This window comes from Triplophysa rosa, linkage group LG18 (genome assembly GCF_024868665.1).
Source record: "Triplophysa rosa linkage group LG18, Trosa_1v2, whole genome shotgun sequence".
In the NCBI taxonomy this organism is placed as follows: Eukaryota; Metazoa; Chordata; class Actinopteri; order Cypriniformes; family Nemacheilidae; genus Triplophysa; species Triplophysa rosa.
Window position 1 is genome coordinate 15,208,054 of NC_079907.1, and position 22,270 is coordinate 15,230,323.

General features: G+C 45.6%; 1 protein-coding gene across 2 annotated transcripts in view; it reads right to left on the reverse strand.

Moving 5' to 3' along the window:
- plxdc1 (plexin domain containing 1) overlaps window positions 1-9,587 on the reverse strand; it is a 35,198-nt gene extending 25,611 nt beyond the window's left edge. Inside the window, exon 1 of one of the 2 annotated variants that reach the window (XM_057358913.1) lies at window positions 9,106-9,587. In XM_057358913.1, coding sequence (XP_057214896.1) covers window positions 9,106-9,181 — 76 coding nt within the window. In that variant the 5' untranslated portion in view covers window positions 9,182-9,587. The remainder of the gene's footprint in view (window positions 1-9,105) is intronic. The other variant, XM_057358914.1, reaches the window with a different exon arrangement.
- Window positions 9,588-22,270: the final 12,683 nt, after the last annotated feature.

Sequence of the window (22,270 nt, forward strand, 5' to 3'; positions counted from 1 at the left end):
AGGAAGGTCAACACTGACCCGATCGAGCAACTCTGTGGGTTCTCCCCGTGGGAAGAACACCAGGACGAGAAGAGGCGCCACTTATAAGCGTATAAACGCCTAGTGGCGGTGGCTTTAGCCTGCAGGACGGTCTCTCTGACCGCCGGCGGCAAAACACTCAAGGTCTCCTCATCCCGTCCAGGGGCCAGACATGGATATTCCAGAAGCCTGGCCTGGGGTGCCAGACCGTGCCCTTCCCCAATCGGCCAAGGGGAGGCTGTCGTCAGAGCCACCAGGTCTGAGAACGAAGTCTGGTTGGGCCCAGTAAGGCACAACTAACAGTACTTGATGCCCCTCTTCCCTGACCTTGCACACGACCTGTGCAAGGAGGCTCACTGGGGGGAAGGCGTACTTCTGCTTGTCCCGCGGTCAGCTGTGCACTAAGGCATCCGTGCCAAGGTCAGGGAGTACCAAAGCGGGCAATGGGTGGATTTCGGGGAAGCAAACAGATCCACCTGCGCCTGGCCGAACCACTCCCATATGAGCCGGACTGCGCGGGGATGGAGTCGCCATTCTCCGCGGGGCATCCCCTGACGAGAGAGCGCATCGGCTGTCTGGTTCAGGTCGCCCGGGATGAAGGTGGCTTGCAGGGACTTGGTCACCTGCTGACTCCATAGGAGGAGGCGCCGCGCGAGTTGTGACATCTGCCGTGAGCGTATGGCACCTTGATGATTGATGTACGCCATGGCAGCCATGCTGTCCAACCGGACCAGCACGTGTTTGTCCTGCATGAGGGGCCGGAGCCTCCTCAGTGCCAAAAGGACAGCCAACAACTCTAGGCAGTTGATATGCCATCACAGTCGGGGACCCGTCCACTGCCCCGATACTGCATGCCCATTGCACACTGCACCCCACCCCTGCAGGGAGGCATCTGTCGTCACCACGACGCGCCTCGAAACCTGCCAGAAAGGCCAGATCTGACCAGGGGTTGAGGGTGCACAGACACTGAGGCGTTACCGTAATTTGCCTGGTGCCAGTGTGCCACGCCGTCCAGGGAACCCAACTGTGAAGCCAGTGCTGAAGCGGCCACATGTGCACCACCCCGACAGATTACCCCTGTTGAGGATGCCATGTGCCCCAGGAGCCTCTGAAAATGTTTCAGTGGAACCGTTGGAGTCCGTCCGATCAATTTCAGACAGTTCAGCACCGACTGCGCACGCTTGTTGGTGAGATGTGCTGACATACGGACCGAGTCTAGACCGAGTCTATCTACCGAGATAAGAGGAGCTCTGCGCTGGGGAGAGCTTGCTCTTTTCCCAGTTGACCTGTAGGCCCAGGCGCTCTAGGTGCTGAAGCACGAGGTCCCTGTGCATATACAACACATCTCGCGAGTGTGCCAAGATAAGCCAGTCGTCGAGATAGTCGAGTATCCGCACACCTTGCTCCCTGAGGGGTTTGGTAAAAACCCGCAAAGACAGGGCCAGACCGAAGGGCAGGACCTTGTACTGATACGCTCTTCCCTCGAACGTGGATGTCGAGGGAGGATGGAGACGTGAAAGTACGCATCCTTCAAGTTGATTGCCACGAACCAATCTTGGTGACGAACTGAGCCCAAGATGCGCTTCTGCGTCAACATCCTGAACGGCAGCTTGTGTAGGTGCTTGTTCAAGAGGCGCAGATTCAGAATGGGGCGCAGCTCCCCACCTTTTTTGGGCACTATGAAGTACGGGCTGTAAAACCCGGAAGACATCTCGGTTAGAAGGACGGGTTCGATCACACCTTTCGCCAGAAGGGCGGCAACCTCGTCCCGAAGCACGGGGGCATTCTCTTCTCGCACCGAGGTGTAGAGAATCTCCCGAAACTTGGGCGGGCGCCTGGCGAACTGGATCGCATAACCGAGACAGATCGTCCTCTCTATCCAGTGTGACGGGCTGGTGCGCTCTTGCCAAGCGCCCAAGAGACGTGACAGCGGAACCAGAGGGACGATCTGCTTCACCGTGCCGTGGGAGGCTGGTTCGGTGGCTGACAGAGCGGTCATCTCGCACAGGGCGGAACCCCGGGGAGGTTGACGGCTCTGTTGACTTACCTGCTTGTTGTCACTGACAGACGCAACGTCCGGTGGAGGTTGCGGCCGGAAGCTCGGTCCGTCCCAGACACCGTCGAGTCGAGAGTGCTATGGAGGAAGAAAACCCAGGGAAAAACTCTCCCTGTGAGAATGTGGGCGCAGGGCCCTGAAAAGGTTGGTAAGGTCGGGGTTGGGCCCGATGTTGTCTTCCCCGGGTTCTTCCCGTCAGGGCCAGGATCGCCATAGCGTGGAGGGCGGAAGTGGCCTGTCCAGCGGCAATGTAAGCCGAGTGTCGAAGAAAGCTTACAAGCCTCCAGGTGGCAGCTGTCTGCGGGCACAGGTGCACCGCGACTGCATGATCCACCTGGGGGATGTCGACGTAGCCTTGGATCGCCCGCCATCCAGGGAAGTAACAGCTACAGAGCCCGCCAGCCTGGATCGTGCCGAGAATGGTGCATTCCAGGACTTAGTGAGCTCCTCATGCACCTCCGGGAAAAATGGCACCGAGGCGGTGCGTGGCTTTTGACCACGCTCCGACCTCAGAAACCACGAGTCCAGCCGCGAGCGTTTCGGGGAGGGCGGTGTATCGCACTTCAACCCGATGCTCGTGGCTGCCCGGGCAAGCATGGCTGACATCTCAGCGTCAGTCTCATCTTGATCTCGACTGCCTGGAGACGGGAGCTCAGAGAGATCATCCGCATCAGATGCCAGAAGGTAGCTGTCCGATGCAATGACAGAGAGTTCATCCTCATCCCTCTGTGGAGTCTGCCCGCTATGGGACGGTGTACCGCCGCCCATCGGGGACGAGCCAGGTGAGCGTGCTGGGATATGGGTGGTCCGCGAAGCCGAAGCTGATGGAGCGACATCCATAGGTACCCCCAAATCATCCCCGCTGCTCGCCGAAGCGGACGACTTCGCCGAAGCGGCAGTCGAACTCGCCTGGGAAGCAGACGGGGTGGCGGCAATAATCACAAAGAACGTAGCCAGCCGTGACCGCAACACCTTGATTGCCATGTTCTCGCAAACGGAACATGCCGGATCAACGAAGCCTGCCTCATCATGACCGTCTGACTCAGGGATGAGTCTGTCACACCCAAGGATACAGCTGCGAGACATGCTCGCAACTGTGGGAAATTTGTTCTTTTAGGTCTTTAGCTCGCTGCCGAGACGCCCAGGGGAAGTCCGCTCTCAGAAGGGAGAAGTCCGCTGCTCTGTGTCGTAAATCCAGCAGATTTGAAGAATCTCGAAGAGAAATAGCTTGACAACATATGCCACGCAGGTTACGAAGAACAAAGGATGAATGAATGACCGCCGCCATCTTCCTTTTATACCCGTATGTACAGGGCGGAGACTGGCGTGCGTGTGCCATTCGCCAAGCCCATTGGCATTTTAATATTCCTCTCTGAGATAATAGGTTCTCAAGATCAAACCCCAGTCTGTCTCTCAACACAACGTCGAGAGACCGACTGAAGGGGAACCCCGTTTTACATCCTGACCTAAAATATAATTTTTTTAAAACTATACCAAGCTAAATTTCAAATGAGCTTGACAGCCAAAGTGATCGGTATGCACTTCTGTTATATAATAAGAGCAGCTGCGGCATTCTGATAAAAGCATCTTTTTATGTTCTGTAGGAAGGATATTTTTGTCTCAAGCGACATGATGGTGGGTAGATGACAGAATTTTTTATCCTAGGCAAATGTCTATAAAAATCTGTCTCAATTAGACTGAGCAAATTTAGAAATGTGGAAGTGGGATTGCTGCCACAACATTTGAAATCTACTTGTCCTATAGGAGACGTGACGCTCCTGCATAGAGGTGACAGGTAAAGAAAAGAAAAAAAACTTGAAAACTTGAAACCTGAAGCACAAGGAAGATTTATATCTGTACCACAACGTCTGTTAAATGGAAGAAGACAATATCCTTGTTATTCCTAACCACACAGTTCTTTACCGGCACTGCCTGTTCTTAGTCCTGGATAAATATCAGCAAATAAATAACTTATCTCTCAATGCTAGCAAACTGCCAGTCATCTGTTGCACATTTGTTCTGTGCAGCATTCGCTTATGAAAGCAACAGCGTTGTGCAAAACTATTTGCAGCGTGAGCTTGACAAACTCATGAAGAGAGTCAGAATGAGGGTAAAAATGTGATCAAAAAGGGACGATTTAGACCCACGCAGTACTGTAGACACATACACTGACACGGTACATGTACCCACTCCTCTTTAAAAGCATTACCATGCTTTCTGCCCACACCACAGTGCTCTCTTTGTTTAAGCAAAGAGGAAACAGTGCATTCTCAAATGGAAACTGGAGGCCTGATGCCATTGTTTCCCTTTGTCCTTTTTATCTTTTTGGTTCCCAGACTTTTGCTGTCACTCATCCAGGTACAGCCTTACTGCCAAATAATGCTGTCATAGTCTACTGATATCTGACACATTCCATGAATACGATTTACTTTGGTATGCCATTTGTTTTTAAAGCAGGCACCAATCTTATTTTTAACTCTTATAATATGTGTTACATAAAATATATATGCACCCCTATGCAGAATTTGTCTTTAGAGGTCTTAAGCTTCTATAACATATACAATTAAAACCTAACTGCTAAATAATCTAATCTGTTATTTAATAAATAATATTGAATAGTTACTGTTAATAATAATTAATAATTGCATATTAAATCAACAAATAATTAAATTATGTTTCATTAACAAGTACGGGAGAAGCCGGAACACATAATCAAACTCGGTTGGTTCGCCATCTGCAATCACGACATCTATCCTAATGATGTTCCATTAACAAAGTTCGGGAGAAGCCGGAGCACATAATCAAACTCGGATGGTTTGCTACCAGCAATCACGACATCTATCCTATCAGCTCAAGCGAGCCTCCTCATAAATAAGACCAGAAATCTTACCTGCACCTTCTCTACAAGTAATGCAACATCCCTCCACCTCCCCGGCTGATCTCCCCGAACTCGCTTTCCACAGCAGGACCCCGGGGGGTGAGCTCTGGGTTCAGGCCGTTTCCGAGGGGGGGAAGAGTGTTCCGGGGTCGGAAGGAACCGGCGAGCTTGGAGCCCGCTCCCTGGACAACACGCCAAATACGCATATCGTACCTACCCCTGCTATCAGCATTATCCCTGCCATCATTATTATTTGCATAGGCGAACTCGTGAAATAATATATTATTTAAATTGATAAATAATTTAAAGTGATTAATAATAATACATTATTTAAATTGATAAATAAATAATTTAAATGGATTAATAATAATAATAATAAAAGTATAGTATTTCGTATAGCTGTCCTATATTTTGTGTGCAACTCTGCACGAGTTCCCCATTACAATAAACATGAAAATTAATCAAACGTTCAATTAAATCCTTTCAACAGCATAGCATTTTTTTTTCTTTTGATTTTTTTAAATACATTTTTTACCCAAATGAGTGTAGTTGAGAAGGAAATGCATCTCTGTTACTTGCAACACTGTTACCCAGGGGCGCCGCTAGCAATTTTGGGCCCAAAGAAAGGATATGAGGTTGGGCCCCCTACCGCATCAAACATAGAAGCCAACTATCCAAAATCTTTGTCTGCAATTGAATAATACAAATATAATTTCTATTACATTACTACTAGTACTGTTACTACTAATAAAACATATCTCTGGGGGGGCCCTTAGAATTGTCCTAACTTTCCCCCTCTTAGCTACACCCCTGCTGTTACCCATTGTATTGTAGTTTTTTAGTAAATATTTTACTTGTATAATGCTTCTATAAAAAAACATAACTAACAAAAAATACATAGAACATTTATAGAAAATTAAACAACTCCTATAATAGTTAGTTTGACATCCTGAGGTTGACAAACAATATTTTGATCAACATTATTTTGACAATTTCGCCACCTTGGAATTATAAGATTCAATCTGCATTCTGATACATTTTGAGATACTGAGCTTCAAAGTTTTTGTATCCTAGCTGATTTTGTAGATAGAACCAACACCCTTTTTTTCTAAAATATTTCCTAAAATGTACAGAGTTTAATGAAAAAACATCACAAAATGTAAACAAGTGTAAGCAAGACAGAACCTTATAATTCCAAGGTGAAGAATTCTGTTGAGAGAAAGAAAACTTCCCACAATTCATGTAAAGTGTCATCTCAGGTATTGTATGTATGTATTCATTTATGATTTTGTTTTCAAAATGGCAGAAGAAAAAGGTTATTGTGAAATATATAAATAATGCTACGCCCAAAGTTCATATGAATCTAAACCCGATTGATCACATTTCCAACGCACATAAGAAAAACCCACATGAAGCCGGAGCTTCAATCCAAATCTATAAATTAGTTCAATGTTGAGCACACGCTATTCATTAACGCACACAGTGAACTTGAGGATTATTTATGGCTTACACAGAAGAGGATCATGGATCATAAAAGGGGCATTTCCTTATGAAGACAAGCCGAATACATTTTTGTCTTTTCATCAGAGACTGTAACCATAGCACACAATCACAAATACATCCCCAAACGAAAGAGGAGGAGAGCAAGAGGTCACAAAAATGCGTGGCTTATATCTCTCTAAAACAATGGTTTCAATGCAAAACAGATGAGGTAAACCAGTATCGACATACATGATACTGGAATACAAGAATACTTTCCCGATGTTATGCTGAGTTTGATGGAAGAACACACTGAACCTGGAGCTAGCGGTTGATTCATTACTGTTTGAAAGACGCGATTGGTGCATCACATTGATTTGAAAAGTTAATTCACCCTCGGATCAAACTCCAGATTCAATAGCAATGTTGGAGTTTGATGTCATATGGTCGTAAACATTGAGAGTAAAGCGGACTTTTGCCTAAATGTGGAAAACCATGGAGCCTGTGTTCCACAAAACTGAGCGGCTGCTGACTCAGAGATAACTATTGGAACCACTTGAGGTGACCCTGTGTATTAGTCAACTATTGGAACCCCTTGAGGTGACCCTGTGTATTAGTCAGCTCGCATCCAGATGAGTCGTTCTTCACAGAAGCGCCTTGAAGATTATTACAAGGAATTAAAATGGCATCCAAAAAAATGACACTGTGGAAAGCCTTGAGCAATCATATGTAAAAATGTCATAACTACAACAACTGATGTGACCAAAAAGTCATCACATGCAGCATGTTTCAACATTTCTTTCAAGAGAAAAATTCTGTCATCATTTATTTTCTCTTGTCATTTGAAACCTGCCTATGACTCTTTTTATCAGTGGAACACAGAAGATATTTTGAGAAAGATATGTTGGTTTTGTGTCCATACAATGGAGAGTCCATGTCCAATTTGGTTAGCATTGTTTCTCAAAATATCTTCTTTTGTGTTCTGCAGAAGAAAGAACGTCAAACAGATTATGAATGACATGAGGGCGAGTAAATGATGAACAAATCGTCATTTTTGGGTGAACTATCCCTTTAACTCAGTGGTTCTAAAACTGGGGGCCCCAAGATGGATCAGGGGGGGCCACATATTTTGTGGCATTATATGAAATATAGAAAATTATCAATTTTATGCAATCAAACATCAGAAAAATAAGACCATCAACCAAAAGTATTGATGTTCCAGCATTGTACAAAACTTGTTTTTGGTTTTATAAAAATTCTAAATGTAAGGTTATACGTTTTTATTTGAGGGGCTGCAAAGTGATGCACTCTACAGAAAGGGGGCTTTTTACAACGAAAAAGTTTGAGAACCACTGCTTAAACACATCCAAATAGTTAAACTATTCAAACTTATATATTATATTATAGCAACTTATAGCAATTGGTCAGGATTTAAACTATATGTGTGACAACAAAATACAATCAGTTCAGGCTTAGCTTTCACGTGTGTGTCATCTGGGTTTTCAGGTCATGTACAAACAGTCCATGTCTTTTCTTTTTTTCATTAGCTGTCTGTAACAGATTTTGTCTTATCACATGCTCAGTATATCATGTACACATACTCATCTCAGAGGGACCGCAGAAAAAAACGGTGGGGGGGGGTTTGGTGGAACAGAGGGCCAGTGAAAGTAGAACAGCGCTGCCTGGCAAAGAGAAGAACCAGGCCTGCTAAAAATACAGTATCTCCAAGGAGGACAGAAATACACACACACATTGGGTGTGAGCTGCCACAAAAAAGAAGAAAAGCAATATTTTAAACATGCCAGGCTCATGATTCCACCAAACTATTCTTTATGAGCAGATACAAGAACTCACATGATTTACCTTTATCTCTTGACCCTTTATACATCAGAATGAAACAAACTCACACAAACTTTCAACCCTGGCCAACAGAGGGCACACTGCAGCTAAACCCCTTGTTGAGTGACCCAGAAACATCGAACTGCTCTTTCCCAGTTTCTGACTGGCATCTGTTGAACATAAAGCTGACTGTGATGCTCTGTCTTTATTCCTCAGGAGCACAGCCAGCCCTCGGATACAAACCTTAGCATCCAACACATGGGTTCATTTGCTCTGACTCATAAAAGTCCTCAGAGAGAGAAACGCTGAGATTTAAACAAACAAGAACACTGACCTTCAGTTTGAGAGCACCACAATCTGAAACACCTACACAGCCAGCAATGTGTGTGCACATACATATAGTTACATGTACATACAAGTATACAAATAAACTTAAAGGGCCAATTCACCCCAAATTAAAAATGCTGTCATCCTTCACTAATACTCATGTCATCCAAATTATGTGGTTTCATCGTTCCTCTTTGACTTTTTGAAGAATGTTGACACCGATTTTTCATCATACTGTGAGAGTGACTGTTATGTGAATTTGAACCAATATGAGATTCAATTAATTTTGGGTGAACTATCCCTTTAAGTGTACATAAACAAAATCAGTCAAACTATTTGACTGTCAATATCTCTGTAATGTAATATTTAGATTAAGTTTAACTTCAAAACCAACAAAACAAATTTGACGGTGGTCATGAGCCTGATATCAGTAAAACGAGAGCATGTTTAAAATGTTATCGATCTGTTTGAATCGCAGCATGTTTAGGAGTGTGTTTGTATTTCTTACCTCTCTGCTCCTGAGCCCACACTCTGGTAAGCTCTGCCTGCGAGAGACAGATCAGCAACACGGCACACAGACCCATGTCCACCTCGCAATCCGTCTCCACGCTCCTTCACGCGCTCCTCTCCTCACTTCTCACTCCTCCTCCTGTCACCTCTCTCCGCTCTTTCTGACTTTAGTTTTTTTTCGCACTCTCCTTTTCCCTGGACTTACCCCCTCCTTTCTCCCGTCTTTTCCCCCCTCCTTCTGTTCTTCCCTCCCTTCTGGCTCTTTTCTCTTTGAAAACAAGGGGTTTTGACTTTTGTCTACGTTTTCCTTGCCTCTTCCGGTGAATGGAGGAATGTTGAAGGCATGGTAATGCGGGAGTCGAGAGATATCAGCGTAAGCTGTAAGGTATATGGCAGAGAGATCAGCTAGAAGAATTCTACTACTCCAGACTCTTCTTTTTTGGTCTCTTTTTTGGTCTCTCTCTCTCTCTCTCTCTCTCTCTCTCTCTCTCTCTCTCTCTCTCTCTCTCTCTCTCTCTCTCTCTCTCTTTCTCTCTCTGGATCGCTCTAGAGGCAAGACTGAGGCTGTTCAACAGGCAATAGATACAAGCTTGCTAGTGTACACTATAGAGTATATCTACTATTTATCAACTTACTTTTTATAAGAATGTAGAAAAACCGCTAGCATTATACGACAGTCTTGTTTTAAACAATAGATTTTTGTCACATTAACTTATCATGTTGCATGCTATAATAGACTGGATTTATTTTGCACTTGCAAACCCAATTTTGAGTAAAAATGTCTTAACTGTTGGTAGTCTGATCAATAATATGTAAAAATAGAGATAATGGCTCTACGTGTTTTTTTCTGTACTAAAATAGTTAACGCTGCTTTGGAATCAATGGGAAAACATTAAACAAGGTTTTTCTTTTAAAATTATATTTTTCTGTACTGGCGTTTTGTTTACCATATTTAAAAAATAAAACCGTGAAAAAACAGTAAAATTATGTACAATTACAATTTTTTACACTATACGTAAAAAATCAGTAAAAAACTGTAAAATTCTGTAGAAGTACAGTTTGAATTTAATTGAATACTGCATGCAATTTTATATATTTCTTTGTCATGCTATTCTATTTTGTAGTATAAGTAGTGCACTACATTCAAGAAAAAGTGTAAAATGTTGGATACTTTATGCACTGTAAAAACTTAATTTTAGTGTTTTATATTTTATAATTTTCAGGTATTTTTTTAAATGCGGTAAAATTGTTAAATTACAAAATAAACTGCATATTTACAAATTGGGTGTAGAATAACATGAAAATTGTGTTTATTCTGATACCCCAGCACCTGGAATATACATTTTTGTCCTCGTCACAATGTTAGTGCCAACCAGTATTGGCGTTTTAACAAAATTTAATGATGAGTAAAAATTATGAGATTCTGTAATTCATTTGAGTTCATCTCCAATAAAAAAAGGCATACTGAGCACATTGCATTGTGGAATGCACAATTCTATGCAGTTTGCTTTGCTGTATATTGCACATTTGCAGTTTATAGGTCAACCGGGTATGCTGTAGCCTTATAGAAAATGCCCATACTGTACAAAGCCTACATACTATAAGGCTACTGCAGAAGTAGTTCGAGTAGTATGTTAGTATGCTATTACGAACACAGCCCGAGAGACTGATGCCCATTGCAATAGTCTATTTATATATTTTCACTTTCCTCTGTTTCAAACAAAGGCGAACTCTAAATGAGTAAACTAGCGGCATCTAGTGGATACGGTTTTGAGCAAATACCCGAAAAAAGTCTAGCTTTATTAATCAAAATCATATAAAGAGATCATATACAACTTTTAACATCCTAAATGGTGTTATTGGAGCTCTCTTAGAAGAAACTACGTTCTTTATTTACTCCAGTATTAACATTGTGAGTACTGTAATTTCTCAAATGGCTGGGTTACAAGCAAAATATTTGTACAATCCATCACTGACACTGACATACTGCCTATTGCTATGGTGACAGGTGGCAACATTGTAATTCTGTATAGCCCTGTTTGGCACAGCGAGAAAATTAAGTGGAACAATTCTACTAAAAATCCCACGCAGCTGCCGAGGATGATTAAATGCCCATATTCCCAGAGACAGAGAAGCTCTCCAGTAAAATTGAACAAATGAGGACACACACGCGCACACACGTGTGTGCGCTCTTTTGCCTTTAAAAGAGTCAGCCCACATTTGATGTTCCACCCACTTTGTCAGAATGATGGAAACTAATATGGCAGTTCTGAGAAGTGATTTCTCAATAATTATTTCTTAGGAAAGACCTGTGTTAATTACAGCCAATTCAAATTACAAAATAAAAATGTAAAATAAAATTTCAAATTATTTGCTGTATTAAAAAGCAACATAGAGCATACCATATTGTGATACATAGGTGATATCATGATAGATAACCGTATCAGTAACCTCTTTTCATATCAGTAACACCTTTACTGTTTCTACAATAAAAAGTATGTATACTGTGCATTGTGTTCATTTTCTGTTTGCATAGAACACCCAGATGACATTCTACATTTGCACTACAACAGTGCGAACTGCATTACAAAGTCTGTTTACGGAAGTCGTGGCACTCGGAGGCCATGTTTACAATGCCTCTGGGCAGCTATTTCAGTCCTAGCAAGACCACAGTCCTATCTAGTTGAAGGAGGAAGATAGATCTTTTTTAAATCGCTGGCACAATTAAATAGCATATTTCAACAATTAAACCAGACATCAACTGTACCATAACTGGAGTTTCCTAAGCTTAAATTGCGCTTTTTAGATTGCATCAGCTACTGCACATGTGCACAAATTGGCAACACCTCACGAGACCTTAAGATCTTAATCGATTGACGATTGGCTATTTTTTACTGGAAGGTGGGACTTCCTTTGCTAGAGCTGCCATATCGAGCGTTGCATTCCCTCCCCATTCATGGTAATGGCAGTGGCGCATCTTGTTACTATCTACTGTATTATCTTTGACTTAGTATCCCACAATGTGTTATGTCTTAATGTAGACAAGACGCTGGAGACTGTAAATCCTTTCAGTAACTTTTATTTACCCTAGCACTATAGCATAACATGCAGGCACATGCTCCGTACTCTACTTCTTCTTTCTCTCTCTCTGCATCTCTATGCAACTCAAATAGTGGAGTGCCACCTAGCGGTACATTAATGTGATAACACCACACAATGCAATGCACTTAGCCATGTTTATGGTGATTAAAAAGACGTAACATCAATTGCAGTTTCAAGATTTTGTCCCCCCGAAATTGGATAAAAATGTAAATATGCATTATTATGCGTGTCTGAAATGCGTATCATAACATGTTATCTATTTGATAACATTAGCAGTGAATCTCAACCTTCTGGACTCAATGCCCCCCCCATTGTCCACTATAATATTTGGAGGCCCCTCCCACTCACTATTTGGAGTTTGGCATAACTAGAAAGATGAATATTTGTTATAAAACGAAGACATTTTTTATTGTTTAGCTTATTTTAAAATTTGCTCAGTGGTAAGAGCATTGTGTTAACAACGCAAGGTTGTGGGTTCGATCCCAGGGGATTGCACATACGTGCAACGTATACGTCGCTTTGGATAAAAAAGCGTGTGCCAAATGTGTAAATGTAAATGTACACTAGGTCCTATTATTCAAATCCTCTCCTGAAGGGCCACCGAAAACGTCTTGGTTTCGGATGTAACCTCAGTTCCCTGATGGAGGGAACGAGACGTTGTGTCGAACCGACATATGGGGTTCGCTCTTGAGAACCTATCGCTTCCGACTATTTTAGAAAAGGCCAATGAAATTGTGAATGAAATTTGCATGCCGGACTCTGCCCCCGGATATCCGGGTATAAAAGGGAGACGGCGCGCTGCATTCATTCACCTTTGGGCTGAGGAGTCTGAGACCTCTCTCGACTGCTGCAGCGGCGGCACGCGTTGTGGCATGAGGGACACAACGTGTCGTTCCCAACATCAGGGAACTGAGGTTACATCCGTAACCAAGACGTTCCCTTTCTGTCGGTCTCTCGACGTTGTGTCGAACCGACAGATGGGGTTCCTATGGAAAATGCCACGGCGCTGTGCCGCGTTACAATCTCTAGCGGAGCGACGCTGACTGGCCTGGGCGTGTCAGACATGAGCGCTAACGTGAAATTGTAACCGTCCAGTGGAGAGGTAGGGGGTCCCAGAGCTTTTGAAGAAAAGGTGGGAAGCCCCTGCCACCGGCCGTCACGGGCGGAGGCCTTGTTTCTCTAACAGCGAGAAGCCGCCCGGCACCGTAAGGGCCACTGGGTAAGCGTTATTCCCCCTTGGGGGAAAACGCTACAGAGACCACTACCTGCCATGGGGAGGAATAGTGGAGACACCTGCATGGTTCTCGCTGGCAGGGGAGAACTCATGGGAAAATGTGTGGACTGCAGGAGTTAACCGCGAGGTGGGAGTCCACCTGGGGAGGTCATGGGTTGCCAAGGTGGGAACCATTCATGAGGATACATCAGATGGAACAGCCCGATGGGGGGTTACCACGCCTGGAGCACTAGGTCCGGTTAGAGCTACGTGGCAGATAATTCAGCTGGTACCCGGCCTAAGGGGGCAAGGCTGCTCTGCCCAGCCTTGCCCCCAGGAAGGTGCTTAGTGATGGATGGAGTGCCTATTCTTCACCCAGTGTGGGGAAAGAAGGCAGGCGGAACTAGCACGCTCACCAACCTAGGAGGGGGCTTTCGCAGGCGTACGCCCCACCGGTCGCCGGTCTTACCTGTTCCCATGTAAGACACGGGCTGACACCGGTTCTATGCGGAGGTTGTAGAACCTCGTGAAGGTGTTGGGCATAGCCCAACCCGCAGCTCTGCAGATGTCTGCCAGAGAGGCACCCTGAGCCAGTGCCCACGAGGGGGCTACACCCCGAGTGGAGTGTGCCCTCACTCCTAATGGGCAGGGGCGATCTTGAGATCGGTATGCCGTAGCGATGGCGTCCACGATCCAGTGCACCAGTCTTTGTTTGGAAACAGCCCTCCCCTTCTGCTGACCTCCAAAACAGACAAAGAGCTGCTCAGAGCTCCTGAAGCTCTGCGTGCGGTCCAAGTAGAGGCGCAGCGCGCTTACTGGACACAACACGGATGGGGTTGGAGCGCCTGCAAGTTCACCACCTGGTCCCGGAAGGGAGTGGTGGGAACCTTGGGCACGTAGCCAGGCCGTGGTCTCAGGATCACGTGAGAGTCTCCAGGCCCGAATTCTAGGCAATCCGTGGACACAGAGAATGCTTGTAGGTCCCCTACCCTCTTGATGGAGGCGAGCGCCACCAGGAGGGCCGTCTTCATCTTAAGGTGAAAAAGAGCGGCGTCTCCCAGGGGCTCGAAGGGGGGCCTCTGGAGGCCCACCAGGACCACTTCTAGGTCCCAAGAGGGTACGGAGCGCGGACAAGGCGGATTCAGCCTTCTCGCACCCCTAAGGAACCTAATGACCAGGTCGTGCTGTCCTAGAGACTTGCCAGCAACTGGTTAGTGATGTGCGGCGATGGCGGCTACATACACTTTCAGTGTGGAAGGGGAGAGGTTTCTCTCAAGTCTCTCTTGTAGGAAGGACAGCACATACCCGATCGAGCATCTCTGTGGGTCTTCTCCTGGAGAAGAACACCAGGATGAGAAGAGGTGCCACTTAAAGGCGTACAGCCGCCTAGTGGCAGGGGCCCTAGCCTGGGTGACGGTCTCCACCACTGCCGGGGGTAGGCCACTCAGGATCTCCTCATCCCGTTCAGGGGCCAGACATGGAGGTTCCAGGGGTCTGGCCTTGGATGCCGTAACATGCCCTTCCCCTGCGAAAGAAGGTCCTTCGTCAGGGGAATCGGCCAGGGGGAGTTGTCGTCAAGAGCATTATCTCCGAGAACCAAGTCCGGTTGGGCCAATAGGGCGCAGCTAGTACCACTTGATGGTCCTCTTCCCTGACCTTGCACAAGACCTTTGCAATGAGGCTTACTGGGGGGAAGGCATACTTCCGCTTGCCCCGCGGCCAACTGTGCGCTAGGGCATCCGTGCCAAGGGGTCCCTCGGTCAGGGAGTACCAAAGCGGGCAATGGGAGGAGTCCGGGGAGGCAAACAGATCCACATGCGCTGATCACCTGCTGACTCCACAGGAGGAGGCGTCGGGCGAGTCGTGTTAACTGCCATGAGCGAATGCCACCCTGTCGATTGATATACGCCATGGCAGTTGTGTTGTCCGACCAGACCAGCACGTGCTTGCCCTGCATGAGAGGCTACAGCCTCTTTAGTGCAAGTAGCACAGCCAACAACTCTAGGCAGTTGATATGCCAATGCAGGCAGGGGCCCGTCCACCGACCCGACACTGCGTGCCCGTTGCACACGGCACCCCAACCCTGCAGGGAGGCATCCGTCGTCACCACGACGTGCCTTGAGGCCTGCCCTAGGGGGATCCCTGTCCGCCAAAAAGGTCATTGAAGACCAGGGGGTTAGGGTGTGTCGGCAGAGAGGCGTGATGACCATACACCTGCTGCCGGTGTGCCACGCTCTCCAGGGAACCCAACTCTGTAGCCAGTGTTGGAGTGGTCGCATGTGCATCAACACGAGGGGGACCACCCCCACCGAGGATGCCATGTGCCCAGGAGCCTCTGAAATAGTTTCAGGGGGACCGCTGATCAGGCAGTTCAAGACTGACTGAGCGCGTTCTGTAGACAGTTGCGCTGTCATGGAGACAGAGTTGAGTTTCATACCGAGAAAGAGGATGCTCTGCACAGGGGAGAGCTTGCTCTTTTCTCGGTTGACCTGTGGTCCCAATCAATCTAGGTGCCGGAGCACTAGGTCCCTGTGTGTACACAACAGATCTCGCGAGTGTGCCAAGATGAGACAGTCGTCGAGATAGTTTAGTACCCGCACACCTCTCTCCCCGAGGGGAGTGACGGCGGCTTCCACGATCTTTGTGAAGACTCGTGGGGACAGGGACAGACCGAAAGGGAGGACTCTGTACTGATATGCCCACCCTCGAAAGCTAGACATGAACGTAAGCATCCTCCAGGTCAATTGCCATGAACCAATCTTGACATCTGGTAGATGCCAGGATGCGCTTCTGTGTGAGCATCCTGAACGGCAGCTTGAGTCGGTGCCTGTTCATGGTACGCAGATCTAGCAATCCCTGCCTTTTTTGGGGACGATGAAGTACGGACTGTAAAACCCGTTGAACATCTCGGCTAGAGGGACGAGCACGATCGCTTGCCAGAGGGGTGGCGACCCTGGCCCGAAGCAAGGGAGCATCCTTGCCTCTGACTGAGGTTGAGAGGATGCCCCGAAACTTGAGCGGGCGTCTGGAGAGTTGGATCACGTAGCAGAGACGGATCATATCCCGTAGACACTGTGATGGTTTGGGGGCTCTAGTCAGGCTCCCAAGGACCGAGACCGGGGATAGGGGTACGATCTGCTTCATCGACCTCCCAGGGGGTGGTTCGATGGCTGGCAGTGCGGATCCGTCACCGTGGGGAAGCCCCAGGGAGGAGATCGGCTCTGCTGACTTACCTGCCTGGCAATAATGTAGCACAACGCACCATCGACTGAGAGTGCTGAGGGCTGCTGATTATCCTCGACATTGGGTCTCGCCGTGACGCAATGTCGAGTTGCAGACCACCGTCGTGTAGAGGGTGAGAGCGGCTGTGATAAACACCCAGAGAGAGAGGAAACTCCCTTTGAGAAGTGGGCTGTTGGGACGGGGCAGGAACCGTCCCGGATCGACCACTCAGCGATGGGATGGCTGGGGTCAGGCCCGATGGTATTCTCGATCTCCCTGGGGTCTTCCCATGAGGGCTGCTTCTGCTTTCGCCACGGCTGCTGACGGGGTGGTGGTCTCCTCCTTGACGTCTTCTTCCGGGGGGCCGCCTGAGGGGATGCCGGAGCCGGAGGGCATCGAAGAGGACAAGAGCTGCTGGGAAGCAGACATTGCACAGGACTCGACGGCTGAGGGCGGCCGAGGATATACCTCTGTCTGCTTCTTTACTGTCGAGAACTGCTGTCGAACAGCCCCCCCTTGCGAGATGGGTGCGTCGAGAAAGCGGACCTTTCTCCACCTGGGGGAGATCGACGTATCCTCTAGCTGCCTCACCCTCGAGGGAAGAGAGGGTGACCAAACTTGTTGGACGTGGACACGCCAAAAAGGGGGCATTCCAGGCCTTACTAAGTTCCTCATGCACTTCCGGTAAACACGGCACTGGGGGGCGGGCACGGCTTGGAGCTGTGCTCAAACCCTAGGCACCATGTATCCAGCCGCGAGCGCTGGGAGAGGCAGTGCAGGCACTGCAGCCCAACGCTCATGGCGGCCCAGGAAAGCATGGCTGACATTTCGACGTCCGCTTCTTCCAGGGCTCGACCCCCCGAGGGAGGGAGCTCCGAGGAATCGTCGGAGTCAGATGCCAGTAAGCACCCTCCGATGCTGCAAGGGACATCTCATCATCACGCACCGATTCCGAATACATGGTTGAGGAACATGATGGTGGGACCATCTCCTGGGGAACGGTCAGACGAGCGAGACGAGGTGCGAACGGTCCGCGAGCCAGTGGCTGACGGATTAACGCTCACAGTAATCCTCATATCACCCTCGCTGCTCGCCGTAGCAGAACGGGAAGCAGACGAGGTGGTGGCTGAGTCCTGTGGGAACACAGCCACCCATGAACGCAACGTCTGAATCGTCAACCGCCAGCGTGCTGGAAGCAGACATCGTGTCCGTCCCCCTCCTCGATGAGTGTGTTGCACCCACGAGAACAGCGGGACATGCCACGCTGGAGAAATTTGCTCTTTTAGAGAAAAAAACTTGAACACTTCTGGCACTGCCGAGACGCCCAGAGGAAGTCGCTGCAGGAAGGGATAGTCCACTGCACCACGTCGTAAGATTCCAGCAGTAATTCGGCGTAGAGTTTGAAGTCTCGAAGTCGATCCAGTGTGACGGCTCCGAAGAACAAAAGGTGAATGAATGCAGCACGCCGTCTCCCTTTTATACCCGGATATCCGGGGGCGGAGTCCGGCATGCAAATTTCATTCGCCAATTTCATTGGCCTTTTCTAAAATAGTCGGAAGCGATAGGTTCTCAAGAGCAAACCCCATCTGTCAGTTCGACACAACGTTGAGAGACCGACAGAAAGGGAACTTTAGTTTCACCCCGCTCTTGAAAGGCTGTCTGTAATTTTCAAGAAATCCCACAGACCATGATTAGCTTGTTCAGGTGTGTTGGAATCAAAACTAAACCTTTCAGGGTGGTGGATTTAAATAATTATCATGCAGTATGCACAATATGCAATATGGTAGTAATCTGTTTTGAACACAACCCATGACTTCAGTTTTGTTCTTATTAACTTGATTGAAACACAGTGTCAGGCAGGTAAAGTGTGTATCGATCAGTTAGGAAGTCTGGGGCACTGTAAATGTACCTTCAGCACTTTGTGCCATAAAGAGTTTTGTTGCTGTAATACACATCTTAATTACCCACAATGCACTGAAGAAGTCACATTTAAGGTATAAGTGTGCCATATGGGGGGAGGGGGTGCTTGTTACTGACAGACAGAAAATTGGATGTCAGATTTGGAAATCGGCGAGCTGACGTAAAACGGAATAGCAGATCCAAAAATATACCTGGGCCTGGACCAACCACAGCAAAAGTGCGGCATATTTCACCATCCTCTGTAAAAACAGGTTATACAATATTAGTTTGCTTTCCCAGCACAAATCTGACAAACTGCGTGAAGGAAAAACCATAGTCGGATTAATGGGACTAAATAAGTTTAATAAAATGGACTTGAACAGTGTGTGTTGATTTTGGACTGCACACAGACCTCATTGTCATGTGCTTGATTTGACCGAAAGCGGAGAACTTAATAGTGTGACAAAGTGCTTGTTCGAGTAAGCAGGATGATGTGTTTTAAAATGACACAAGCAGGCAAGACTGACATCATTTAAAATGTGTTTTTCAGCATGCTTAATTTTAGGTGGAGACCTAAAGATTTGTGACTAGTTCCACAGTTTTGAATACATCTGGTTGTTCCATGTGAAGGAAGATGTGGGGAAATAACTTTCGTTTTATGTAGTTCTGTCATTTATTAATGTGTGAAGACTATTGGAAGATTTCCTGTTGTGGTATGTTTCGCCCTGTGATGTGATCCAAACCCAAATCGAATTAGAGGGATTTGCGCAAACAAATCACTCTCGCTTTCATCTTTGAGATGTTCAATCTCGTAAATGTCACCGCAAGGTACAGAGCTTATAAAGCTCATCCGGTGGGCTTGTTTATATGAGCCGTTCGTGTACTTAAAGGGACAGTTGCCAAATGAAAATGGCTCATCACTTACCCTCATGTTGTTCCAAACACGTATGACCTTATTTTTTCCATGGAACACAAGTGCAATTTAGAAAAATGTTGACATTGACCTTTTTTTTAAATATAATGAAAATGAACAGGGACTGACATTTAAGTAACTTGCCTAACATCTCTATCTGTGTTTACACAGAAGACAAAAAGTTGTACAGTTTTAAAACAATGCAAGGCTGACACAAATGTTAATTTTTTTGAAAATAAAGAGAAAGTACCATTGTTTTGTCCAGATGCCAACAAAGGGTTAATTTGTGAAAACATGCAGTGCAAAATATTTCAATGGTATAGGCCTACAAGTAGACTAAGATGTGTGATGTGAAGTTCCTCTTACCATCACTTTCTAGGTCTTCCCGTCTCTCTCTTTTCATCCACCTGGCACCAAACACAATAGACTGGTTCTGATTAGAGCTGGAATCTCTCTTGCCCTGCTATGATTGAACACAGAGCATTGAGCAAAGAGTGTGGTGGTGGCTTACAAGAAATCCAAAGTAAACGTCAGTGCTTTTTTATAATCATCTGTGAAAAAAAAACTTCTAACACTAGTATAAGTGTGTGTAAGGAGAGACCACTATGCATGTTCTGATATTAACTATTTAGCAAATCACCTGGAAATGAAAACGATATGCTCCAGATGCATCGTTCTAATAATTCAACCCTCACTACCATGTTAAAAAGTCTAGAAGACATTGTAAAAAGATAATGAGAAACATTCAATCTCACTGATTAGAGTTTGTAGTTGTGGTGAAATAAGCACATTTCTGTGCAGTGAACTCTTGGCTTTTGGTCTCTTGTATTCTGTGAGAACACGGACTTGCTTTAAAACCGTACAAATTGTTTTACAGTCGTTCATGTGAGGGGAATCTATAAAGCGTCAACACAAACAAACAATAAAAACTACAAATGAAAGAGAGAATTGTGTAAATAGCTAGCCGTTTATCACAAGTTTATGTGATATTTAAATGCCATTAATGGCTTTGCTGGTGTGGAGGATGGTTAAAATAATAAAGAAGGAACTTCATATGCTTTCCTTTCCTGTTTCTTAACCAAGGGGTCAGGATTTGGCTGGTTACCATAATCCAGTTAGCCCCTGCAGGTAACTACACCATCTGGTGTACAAAAACCATCTTTGAGGCTCATTCAGAAATTAGCTGTACTTTCAATTTTTTGGTTGGCATCCAAAATATACAGTATTTTTCTAATATTTCAAATTTCCTTTTTTTATTTGATGTCTGCTACACTTTTTGTCACAGCTCAGGACAGGCTCTCTTAATTGTGTGTACCAGACATTCTCTTATTATAGATGACAACCTCTGCATATCACTGGTGTAAACATAATAAAAAATGCATCTGTTACTTACCTGAAAAAATCCACGTGTTGTTTCATTGCTAGTGCACTGCTTTATTTTTGTTTTTCTAACCTTGAAGGGCTCCACTGTGCACATTCTTGTGGTGCCATCAGCCAAGTAACCTGACATAAATTGTGTCCCAAATGAGGTACTATAAACCTACACAATATATTCTACCATCTAGTGTATGAATTTAAGATAGATATACCCTGCGTTCCAATTCGCGAACTTAAACTATGCCCTAATAGTAGGTACTGTTTTTGTGTTGGAATAGTAGGTACTTTTGAGTGCATGGCAAAAGAGATTGCACACACTGGGACATACTAACAGGAAGCGGAAGTGGCCGTTGTTGCCTAGACAACATTGTGGCCAAAAACTGTCACATGCATCAAAATACAGCTCTTCTTTCCATTAAGGTATTTATCATTCATTATTTCGTATGTAATGTTTACATACTTACATTTGTTAATTTAGTGACGCATCAGTTATATAATTTATTAATGCAGTGAAGCGTCACTAAACTCCGCCTACTCGCGGTGAGTTGTGGGTAATATCAGTCGTTGGAGTGTGCATCGTTCTGCATTCGAATTTCTACCGAAAGTAGTTGACCATCCGGGAATCTTTGGAATACTATTTTCAACATACTACGATTTGGGACATACTAATTATACTTTCGAATATTATTAGGACGTATAGTATGCTGATTGGAACGCAGGGATAGTCTCAAATGGAACACTTAACTGCATGACAATGTGTGTCAATAAACATTAATTTCCACATTATACTTTTGATAATTGTCACATGTTTTGCCTAACTTGACCTCAGTCACCATCAGAAGCTTATTCATCCGCAGGTAAATGTTTTGGCCCTTATAGCTTTTGATGGACAGACATGGCATGAAAATTTTAAAGAAGTTGAAATTATGCAATGTATCACCACAAAAAGGTATTAGAGTTTTCCAAATATACCAATATACTGAATGTGAATCCATGGGCGTAAATCTCATTTAACAGTAGGGGGGACAATAAACATCAAATTTCTCAAGAGCAATTTTTGAAGGGGACACAAATAATACAGTCAAAATTGTACTTACTACGACACAAAGCGACAATATGCGTTAGGTTCATAGGTTTATCATGCAGTCATATTATAACTGAACTGAACTGCCACGTACTGTAATACAAGTGAACACCTAATAAAGCTGTTTCCATTTACATTTTTTTTGTCTCTGTTGTCAAGACAGGAAACAAGTATAAAAACACACGATACTACATGTTAACAATGAGTCACTTTTTAAACACTTTTTAAATTTTATCCTGATTTATACTGCAACATCGTCTGACGAATACAGTCCTGCTCACCATTATTGGCACCCTTGGTAAATATGAGCAAAGAAGGCTGTAAAAATAAATCTGCATTGTTTCTCCTTTTAA